The sequence below is a fragment of the Boleophthalmus pectinirostris genome, unplaced genomic scaffold (genome assembly GCF_026225935.1).
Source record: "Boleophthalmus pectinirostris isolate CB_2022bp ecotype Guang Dong unplaced genomic scaffold, ASM2622593v1 HiC_scaffold_22, whole genome shotgun sequence".
Lineage (NCBI taxonomy): Eukaryota > Metazoa > Chordata > Actinopteri > Gobiiformes > Gobiidae > Boleophthalmus > Boleophthalmus pectinirostris.
In genome coordinates, this window is record NW_026571190.1 from 43,218,434 (window position 1) to 43,229,388 (window position 10,955).

Sequence of the window (10,955 nt, forward strand, 5' to 3'; positions counted from 1 at the left end):
ATGGACGGGGCAAGGAGTCAGGTCAGGGGTCAGGAGTCGAGTCAGGGGTCAGAAGTCGAGTCGGGTCAGGTCAGGGGTCAGGAGTCAGGTCAGGTCAGGGTCGGGTCAGGAGTCGGGTCAGGGGTCAGGAGTCGAGTCAGGAGTCGGGTCAGGGGTTAGGTCAGGAGTCGGGTCAGGAGTCGAGTCAGGGGTCAGGAGTCAGGGTCAGGGGTCAGTCAGGAGTCGAGTCAGGGGTCAGGAGTCAGGTCAGGAGTCGAGTCAGGGGTCAGGAGTCGGGTCAGGGTTAGGTCAGGAGTCGGGTCAGGGGTCAGGAGTCGAGTCAGGGGTCAGGAGTCGAGTCAGGTCAGTCGGGTCAGTCGGGTCAGGAGTCGAGTCAGGGGTCAGGAGTCAGGTAAGGGGTCAGGAGTCGAGTCAGGGGTCGGGTCAGGGGTCAGGAGTCGAGTCAGGGGTCAGGAGTCGGGTCAGGGGTCAGGTCAGTCGGGTCAGGGGTTAGGTCAGGAGTCGGGTCAGGGTTAGGAGTCGAGTCAGGGTCAGGAGTCGAGTCAGGGGTCAGGAGTCGGGTCAGGAGTCGGGTCAGGGTTAAGTCAGGAGTCGGGTCAGGGGTCAGGAGTCGGGTCAGGGGTCAGGAGTCAGGGTCAGGAGTCGGGTCAGGGGTCAGGAGTCGAGTCAGGGGTCAGGAGTCGGGTCAGGGGTCGGGTCAGGAGTCGGGTCAGGGGTCAGGAGTCGGTCAGGGTCAGGTCAGGGGTCAGGAGTCGGGTCAGGAGTCGAGTCAGGGGTCAGGAGTCGGGTCGGGGGTCAGAAGAACCTTTGTCCAGACGTTTGTTCTTTAGTTTCATTCAGACGTTTAACATGTTGAGTTTTTCTGTTAAACTGAAAACACGACGTTCCACTTTGTGATGTCATTAAGTGGTGACACAGGAAGTGCTCCACAAACATTTAGATTCAAACACGACTGAAAGAAAAAGAAAAGAAAAAGAAAAAGAAAAAAAGAAAAGAAAAGAAAAGAAAAGTCATTTGACAGAGACAGAGGATTTATTTATCAAACTCACAGATTTACACAAGATCCAGAACAAAGACTGAACTGTAAACCCAGACCCGGACCAGACCCAGACCTGGACCCAGACCCAGACCTGGACCTAGACCCGAACCCGGACCTGGACCCAGACCCAGACCTGGACCTAGACCCAAACCCGGACCTGGACCTAGACCCAGACCCAGACCTGGACCCAGACCTGGACCCAGACCCAGACCGGACCTAGACCCAAGACCCGGACCTGACCCAGACCTGGACCAGACCCGGACCTGGACCCAGACCTGGACCTGGACCTGACCTGGACCCAAAGACCGGACCTGGACCTAGACCCAGACCCGGACCTGGACCTAGACCCTGGAGAGACCCGGACCTGGGACCCAGAGACCCAGACCCAGACCTGGACCCAGACCTGGACCTGGACCTGGACCCAGACCTGGACCTAGACCCAGACCCAGACCTGGACCTGGAGACCCTAGACCCACCCGGACCTGGACCCAGACCTGGACCCGAGACCCAAACCTGGACCCAGACCTGGACCGGAGACCCAGACCTGGACCCAAGACCCGGACCCGGACCCAGACCTGGACCCAGATCCCTCCAGACCAGGTTCAGACCCCCAGGTCCAGACCCAGTCCCAGGTCCTTGTCCAGTCCATTGTCCTCCAGGTCCAGTCCCAGTCCTTGTCCAGGTCCAGACCCAGTCCCAGGTCCTTGTCCAGGTCCTTGTCCGGGTCCAGGTCCTCGAGTCTTGTGTCTGGATCTTCGGGTCATTTGAAGTTTGTGTAAAAGTCACAAACTGAACAGCTGCATGGTTCACATTTAAATAAAACACATTTGACACAAACTGAACGCCTGAAAGGTTTTATCCTCTGCACCTCTGAGCTCCAGTGACAGAAAACCTCAGCTCCTGCTCTCGTTCAAACATCTAAACTCTACGTTTAACTCTCCAGATTCAACACTGACAAATGAACAACGACTTTCCAACGAGGCAGAATTTCATTTGAACCGAGGGATTTTCATTTGAGACACAGAATCTGGAAAGTTTGACCAGACGAAAGCAGAGTGAGAGAAAGTCTCGTTTGACAGGCAAAAACCGAGCTACAGACACAAAACTCATCCAGCTCCGAGTTTAAAAGTGAAAAGAGTTTTCCACAGTCGACCGTCCAGACGCTTTTTTACATCTGGACCAAAACGACGGTGCCCAGTCCTACGAGGTTCACCGACGCCAGGGTCTGGAGTCCAGGATTAAAGTTTCCTCAAACATGAATCACTCCAAGTAAACGTCAGAGGATCAGAGAAAAGAAACGACGAGAACCTGGAGAAACATCTGAGGAGAAGAGTTTGGGAGGTTCTTCAGACGGTTCTTCAGACGGGGTCTTTGAGGGGAGGTTCTTCAGCAGGTTCTTCAGCAGGTTCTTCAGAGGGGCTCTCAGGTGGGGGGTGGGGTTTGTCTTTGTGGACTCTCCTCTGATGGGCCTTCAGTTGGGGACAGCGCTTAAAACATTTACCGCAGAACGAACAGACGAAAGGTTTGGCGTCGGAGTGAATGACCTGGTGCAGTTTCAGATAATCTTTATGAGCGAAAGTCTTCTGACAGACGGGACAGCTGAAGGGTTTCTCTCCCGTGTGGACGGACATGTGCATCTGCAGATTCCGAATCCTCCGGAACTCCTTCCCGCACAGTGAACAGCTGAATGCTCTGGAGTGTTCACGCTCCACGCCCGCCTGGTCCAGGGAGCCGTCCTCCTCGTGCGCGCTCAGATGTTCCGTCAGATCCGAGTCTCTCTGGAATTCTTCTTTGCAGACGGGGCAGGTGCAGTGCGAGATCCTCAAGTGTTTGTTCAGGATTTGCTGTTCTCGAAAACTTTTGCCGCAAACTGAGCAGCTGAAGGGTTTTTCCGAGTGAATGCGCATGTGTTTGGTGAATCCCGACTTGCGTTTGAACTCCCTGCCGCACCGTGAGCAGCTGTAAGGTTTCCAGTTGACTCGGGTCAGAAAGAGCGGGTCGAGGGTCCCGTCCTCCACGTGGGACCTCAGATGTTCGCTTAGGTCGGAGCTGGAGAGAAACGCCTCCTCGCAGACCTGACACGTGCAGTGGACGAAGCGCAGGTGCTGGTTGAGGGCGTTTTTGGAGTTAAAGCCGTTGCCGCAAACCGAACAGCTGAAGGGTTTTTCTCCTAAGTGGACGAGCATGTGCTCCTGCAGGTGCGCCTCTTTTCTGAAGGGTTTCTCGCACATGGCGCAGCTGAAAAACGGCGTCATGTAATCCCGCTGCAGCGCCGACTGGTCCAGGGTCCCGTCCTCCACGTGGACCTTCAGGTGCTGGTTGAGTTGGGTTTTGTTCTGGAGCTGCTGGCCGCACGCGGGGCAGACGTGGTGGGCGTGTCTCTGGTGTTTGGTCAAGTCGCACTTTCTCTTGATCTCTTTGTCGCAGATCGAACACCTGAAGGGTTTCTGCTCCTCGTGCGTTTTCATGTGAGCCTCCAGCGCGGATTTGGATTTAAACTCTTTGTGGCAGAAGGCGCATTTCCGGGCCTGCGCGTGCGTCTGCAGATGCTCCGACAGCTCCGACTCGTTTGGGAATTCCTGGCCGCACTTGGAGCAGGACTTGGGGAGGGACGTCCTGGCGGCGTCGTCGTCCTCTTCGTGAGACGTCAAGTGTTTGTTCAGTTTGGTTTTGTCCGGAAAAGCTTCTTTACAAACGGGGCACATGCCGTGTTTCCCTCGCAGGTGCTCGCTCAGTTTGGACTTACACTTAAAGGTTTTGTGGCACTCGGGGCATTTGCGGGCGCTCTCCTTGCACTGGTCCAGGTGAGCGCCGAGCTGCGTCTTGTTGGAGAAGCGTCTGCGACACACGGGGCACATGTGGTGGTGGTGCCTCAGGTGGAGCGCCAGGTAATTTTTGTGTTTGTAGCTCTTCTCGCACACCGAACAGCTGTAAGGTCGGCCCTTCACGTGCACCGACATGTGACTCTGCAAGATCCATTTCTTCGCAAACTTCATCCCACACTCGGGGCACTTGTAGCGCCCCCCCCTGGTGTGGTAATACATGTGCAGCTCCAGACTCTCTTTGCTCCGAAACCTCTTCCCGCACTCTGAACAGCTGTAAGGTCTCTGGTCTGAACAGCTGGAGGGTCTACGGTCTGAACAGCTGGAGGGTCTGTGGTCTGGAGGTACGGCGGCGTAGCTTCGTTTGGTCGGAGTCTGTTCTTGGCCGTAGTCCTCGGATTGGTCGGTGTCGTCCGAGTCCTGGTCCTCGCGGTCTGAACAGCCGTATGGTCTGGGTCGTTCTCCGTCGGGTTTCTCCTCGGCCGGAGTTTGACGACGCACGAAGGACTTGTCGTCGTTGTCGTCGTCTCCTTCTTCTTCTTCCTCGGTTTTGATGACGATGTTTAAGGGGAAGTCCTGCGGCTCCTGTTTGACGTGCGGCTCCGGCTCCGTCCTGAACACAAACAACGCCAACATCAGCGCCAATAAACACTGCAGTGCTTCGTCTGCTTGCTAGTGTGATGTGCAGTTTACGGCCACGTCAGCTCCGCTGGACACCACAGTTTTCTCATTTTTTATTTATTTTTTTATTCATTCATTCATTTTTCCCCAGTTTTTTATGTTAATGTATTATTCTTTTTTTCTTGTACTATCATTATTATTTTTATTATCATCATCATCATTATTATTATTATTATTATTATCATGTATTTTTATTATTATTATTATTATTTTATCATTATCATCATTATTATTATCATTTATTATTATTATTATGTTATTATAATTTTTTACTATCATCATCATCATTATTATTATTATTATTATTATTATTATTATTATTATTATCATTATTATTTTATTCATTATTATTATCATTATTATTATTATTATTATCATCATCATCATTATCATTATTATTATTATTTTTTTTATTATTATTATTTTTTGTACTATCATTATTTTCATTATTATTATCATTATTTTTATTATCATCATCATTATTATTATTATTTTTTTATTATTATTTTATATATATATTTTTTTTTCAGTATTTTACCAAAACATGTTATTATTATCATTATTATTATGTTATTTTTTTTACTATCATAATTATCATTATCATCATCATCATTATTATTATTATTATTATTTTTTTTTTTTTTATTATAATTGTTTATTTTTTTTTGTACTATCATTATTATTTTCATTATTATTATCAAAACACGTGACATTTTACACCTCCCCTGTCGGCCCCTGAGTCCAGACGTCCCAGTTTCTGTCCCCTTGTCTCTGTCCCTGCACATTTACACAATCTGTCCCAGTTTTATAAAAGAAATGTCCCAGTGTGTTTGTTTTTGTCCAGTCTGATCCGGTCGACACGAGGACGAGCAGGTTTACAAAGTTCTAACCTGGGACGCGCTCGGTTTGGGATGTTTGGTGTCAAGGAAATTGTGAAAACTGTGAAAACAGTGAATAACTTTGTGCTTTTTCGTGTCAGTCCTGATCTGAGGAACTTCTGACGCTGCTTTTGTTGTTTTTTTTGTTGTTTTTTTTGCTTTCTGTTCATTCACAAACACTTGATCTAGTCCTGGTTTAGACCTGATCTAGTCCTGGTTTAGTCCTGGAACAGTTCCAGATCAGTGGTTTTGTGTAAATCTGTGGGGACAGAAACATAAACTTGACATTTGTTTTGGTAAAATACAGAAAATCTTCTTAAAAACGACGAAAACACAAAGAAAATGAGACTGAACCGACTCGAGTTCGTCATGAAAGACGCATCATGAAGTTTTATTTAATTACGGTGGTTTTATTATTACAAATGATTTAAAAATTTGTTTTTTTATTTTGAAATTCTGGTCACAGACAGTGTTGTGGAGTAATAGATTACATGTATTGGAGTAATCAGAGTACAAATGATGAGTAACTGTATTCAGTTACAGTTACTGTTTCAGTGAGTGGTAATTGGATTACAGTTACTTTGTTGAAATAAATGGATTACACAGAGAACTAAACTAATCTAAACTAAACCAGGACTAAACCAGGTCTAAACCAGGACTAAACCAGGTCTAAACCAGGACTAAACCAGGACTAAACCAGGGACTAAACCAGGACTAAACCAGGACTAAACCAGGACTAAACCAGGACTAAACCAGGACTAAACCAGGTCTAAACCAGGACTAAACCTGGACTAAAGCAGGTCTAAACCAGGACTAAACCAGGTCTAAACCAGGACTAAACCAGGACTAAACCAGGACTAAACCAGGACTAAACCAGGTCTAAACCAGGTCTAAACCAGGACTAAACCAGGACTAAACCAGGTCTGATGAATGATGCGTAATGAAGTTTTATTTGTTTAATTACGGCGCACGTGACACGGTTTTATTATTACAAATGATAAAAAAAAACAGGATTTTTAATTTTTTTTTTTATTTTGAAATTCTGGTCAGAGAAACACGGGACATTTAGGACAGAAAAGACACTTACGCTGCGCAGTAATTATGCTCCTCCACCTCGGGGCCCCTGTGCTGCTCCCCGGGGCCCCTGTGCTGCTGCTCCCCGGGGCCCCTGTGCTGCTCCTCCCCGGGGCCCCTGTGCTGCTCCTCGGGGCCCCTGTGCTGCTCCCCGGGGCCCCTGTGCTGCTCCTCGGGGCCCCTGTGCTGCTCCTCCCCGGGGTTCGTCTCCCAGGCCCCGGTCTCCTCCTCCAGCTTCACTTGCGCCATGTCCCGCCGCGCTCCGGGGACAGTGCGGCGCGGGTGGACTCGGGTTGACTCGGGTGGACTCGGGTTGACTCGGGTGACTCGGGTTTATCTGTCGCGCCGCAGCTCCACAGAACTACAAGTGCTAAAGCTAACCCGCTAGCCAAACAGGAAGTGAGCACGGGCGCACTTCCGTCTCCAGTTCACGACCTCCGACTGGAACTAGTGCGGTGTAGACCCGTTCCACACGGTCCCGGGTTTGGGTGTAGAACTGGTTTAGTCCTGGTTTAGTCCTGGTTTAGACCTGGTTTAGTCCTGGTTTAGTCCTGGTTTAGACCTGGTTTAGACCTGTTTTATTTCAGACACTTTAGAAACTGTCGTGTTTATAAAATGTGTTGTAGATTTGTCCCAGTTTTATAAGAAATGTTCCTGTTTTTGACCAGTTTGATCTAAACCAGGACTAAACCAGGACTAAACCAGGACTAAACCAGGACTAAACCAGGACTAAACCAGAACTAAACCAGGAATAAACCAGAATTAAACCAGGTCTAAATCAGTACTAAACCAGGACTAAACCAGGACTAAACCAGGACTAAACCAGGTCTAAACCAGGACTAAACCAGGACTAAACCTGCCACAAAAAAATTTAATTAAATCAAAGCCGCAAGCAGCATTGAATGGCCCTCATGGGCTGTGCTTTGCACTCGGTCGACGCAGCGCTCCCCCCGGGTGGTGCTCTCCTCCGGGTGGTGGCGCTCTCCTCCGGGTGGCGCTCTCCTCCGGGTGGTGGCGCTCTCCTCCGGGTGGCGCTCTCCTCCGGGTGGTGGCGCTCTCCTCCGGGTGGTGGCGCTCTCCTCCGGGTGGTGGCGCTCTCCTCCGGGTGGTGGCGCTCTCCTCCGGGTGGTGGCGCTCTCCTCCGGTGTGCGCTCTCCTCCGGGTGGTGATGCTCTCCTCCGGGTGGTGGCGCTCTCCTCCGGGTGGTGGCGCTCTCCTCCGGGTGGCGCTCTCCTCCGGGTGGTGGCGCTCTCCTCCGGGTGGTGGCGCTCTCTCTCCGGGTGGTGCGCTCTCCTCCGGGTGGTGGGTGGCGCTCTCCTCCGGGTGGTGGCGCTCTCCTCCGGGTGGCGCTCTCCTCCGGGTGGCGCTCTCCTCCGGGGGTGGCGCTCTCCTCCGGGTGGTGGCGCTCTCCTCCGGGTGGCGCTCTCCTCCGGTGGTGGCGCTCTCCTCCGGGTGGTGGCGCTCTCCTCCGGGTGGCGCTCTCCTCCGGGTGGCGCTCTCCTCCGGGTGAAGAATCACTGTGCCAAATTTCACTTTCTTCCATGAAACTAATAAATAGTTTTATTTGAAAATGTAAGAAACTGTAGAAATGTTCCCGTGAGGAGAACATGGGCACTTCGGCGCATCGCCACGGCAACCAGAGAGAAATATACCGTATGGTCTTTATTGACATTTTTGATCAAGACGACATGAAGAGTCGTCGTGTCAGATTTGAGAATATTCTGTGATTGTAAAATATTTTTCATGATTTTTCTCTTTAGGAAACACTGGAGCTTTTGTGCATCGTCATGGCAACGAGGTTAAAAATACCACAAAGTTTGCGTCGATTTTTAGAGTGAAATGACCAAAGGAAAAGTTCTGCAAAATTTCATCCATCCATCCATTTTCGTCCGCTTATCCGGGGCCGGGTCGCGGGGGCAGCAGCCTCAGCAGGGACTTCCAGACTTCCTTCACCCCAGACACGTCCTCCAGCTCCTCCAGGGGAACCCCGAGGTGTTCCCAGGCCAGTCCAGAGACATGGTCCCTCCAGTGTGTCCTGGGTCTTCCCCGGGGCCTCCTCCCGGTGGAACATGAACACCTCCTGAGGGACACGTCCAGGAGGCATCAGAACAGATGCCCGAGCCTCAACTGGCTCCTCTCGACGTGGAGGAGCAGCGGCTCTACTCCGAGCTCCTCCCGTGTGACTGAGCTCCTCACTCTGTCTCTAAGGGAGACGCCCAGCCACCCTGCGGAGGAAACTCATTTCGAGCGCTTGTATCCACGATCTCGTCCTTTCGGTCACTACCCAGAGCTCATGACCAGAGGTGAGAGGAGGAACGAAGACTGACCGGTAAATCGAGAGCTTCGCCTTTCGACTCAGCTCCTCTTCACCACAACGACCGATACAGCGACCGCATCACTGCAGACGCTGCACCTGATCCACCTGTCAATCTCACGTTCCGTCCTCCCCTCACTCGTGAACAAGACCCCGAGATACTTGAACTCCTCCACTTGAGGCAGAGACTCTCCACCACCCGGAGACGACAAGACACCTTTTTCCGGTCGAGAACCATGGCCTCGGACTTGGAAGAGCTGATCTTCATCCCAGCCGCTTCACACTCGGCTGCAAACCGCCCCAGTGCTGCAGGTCCTGGTTCGATGAAGCCAACAGAACAACATCATCTACAAACAGCAGAGATGAAATCCTGTGGTCCCCAAACCGGACCCCCTCCGGCCCCTGACTGCGCCTAGAAATTCTGTCCATAAACACAATGAACAGAACCGGTGACAAAGGGCAGCCCTGGCGGAGTCCAACATGCACCGGGAACAGGTCTGACTTACTGCCGGCAACGAACACAGCTCCTGCTCCGGTCATACAGGGACCGGACAGCCCTTAGCAAAGGGCCCCGGACCCCATACTCCCAGAGCGCCCCCCACAGGACACCACGAGGGACACGGTCGAATGCCTTCTCCAGATCCACAAAACACATGTGGACTGGTTGGGCAACTCCCATGAACCTCGAGCACCCGATGGAGAGTGTAGAGCTGGTCCAGTGTTCCACGGCCAGGACCAAAACCACACTGCTCCTCCTGGATCTGAGGTTCGACTATCGGCCAGATTCTCCTCTCCAGTCCCTGGCATAGACCTTACCGGGAAGGCTGAGGAGTGTGATCCCCCTATAGTTGGAACACACCCTCCGGTCCCCCTTCTTATACAGAGGGACCACCACCCCGGTTTGCCAGTCCAGAGGTACTGTCCCCGACCGCCACGCGATGTTGAAGAGGCGTGTCAGCCAAGACCCACAACATCCAGAGACTTAAGGTACTCAGGACGGATCTCATCCAACCCCGGAGCCTTGCCACCAAGGAGCTTTAACCACCTCAGTGACTTCAGCCAGGGTGATGGACGAGTCCGCCTCCGAGTCCCCAGCCTCGGCCTCCTCCTCCTCGGAAGACGTGACGGTGGGATTGAGGAGATCCTCAAAGTTTTCCTTCCACCGCCGGACAACGTCCCCAGTCGAGGTCAAGCAGCTCTCCCCCCGCACTGTAAACAGTGTTGGTGAAGAACTGCTTTCCCCTCCTGAGGCGCCGGACGGTTTGCCAGAATCTCTTTGAGGCCGTCCGATGGTCCGCCTCCATGGCCTCCCCGAACTCCTCCCAGCTCCGAGTTTTTGCCTCCGCGACCACACGGGCTGCAGCACGCTTGGCCCGCCGGTACCCGTCAGCTGCCTCAGGAGTCCCCCGAGCCAGCAAGGCCCGATAGGACTCCTTCTTCAGCTTGACAGCATCCCTTACTTCCGGTGTCCACCACCGGGTTCTGGGGTTGCCGCCGCGACAGGCACCACAGACCTTACGCCCACAGCTCCGAGCAGCCGCATTGACAATAGAGGCCGAGAATGAAGCCCACACGGACTCCATATCTCCAGCCTCCCCCGGAATCCGGGAGAAGTCCTCCCGGAGGTGCGAGTTGAAGGTCCCTCTGACAGAGGCTCCGCCAGACGTTCCCAACAGACCCTCACTACACGCTTGGGCCTGCCAGGTCTTTCCGGCTTCCTCCTCCGCCAGCGAACCCAACTCACAACCAGGTGGTGATCAGTTGACAGCTCAGCCCCTCTCTTCACCCGAGTGTCCAAGACACGCGGCCGGAGATCAGATGACACGACGACAAAGTCGATCATCGACCTCCGGCCTAGGGTGTCCTGGTGCCACGTGCACTTATGGACCTTGTGCTCGAACATGGTGTTCGTTATGGACAAACTGTGACTAGCACAGAAGTCCAATAACAAAACACCACTCGGGTTCAGATCGGGGAGGCCGTTCCTCCCAATCACCCCTCTCCAAGTGTCACTGTCGTTGCCCACGTGGGCGTTGAAGTCCCCCAGGAGAACAACGGAGTCCCCGGTCGGTGCACTGTCTAGTACCCCTCCCAAGGACTCCAAGAAGGCCGGGTACTCGAGTACTCAGCACTGCTGTTCGGCGCGT

General features: G+C 52.3%; 1 protein-coding gene across 1 annotated transcript; it reads right to left on the minus strand.

The window, feature by feature from the left end:
• Positions 1–1,730: 1,730 nt before the first annotated feature.
• Positions 1,731–6,875, minus strand: LOC110174769 (zinc finger protein 11-like). Its single transcript, XM_020940870.2, has 2 exons — positions 6,508–6,875; positions 1,731–4,474 (listed from the first exon to the last, which is right to left on the minus strand). The coding sequence occupies exons 1-2, from the start codon at positions 6,741–6,743 to the stop codon at positions 2,398–2,400; spliced, it is 2,313 nt and encodes a 770-aa protein (XP_020796529.2). The 5' UTR covers positions 6,744–6,875; the 3' UTR covers positions 1,731–2,397.
• Between the last annotated feature and the right edge of the window lie 4,080 nt (positions 6,876–10,955).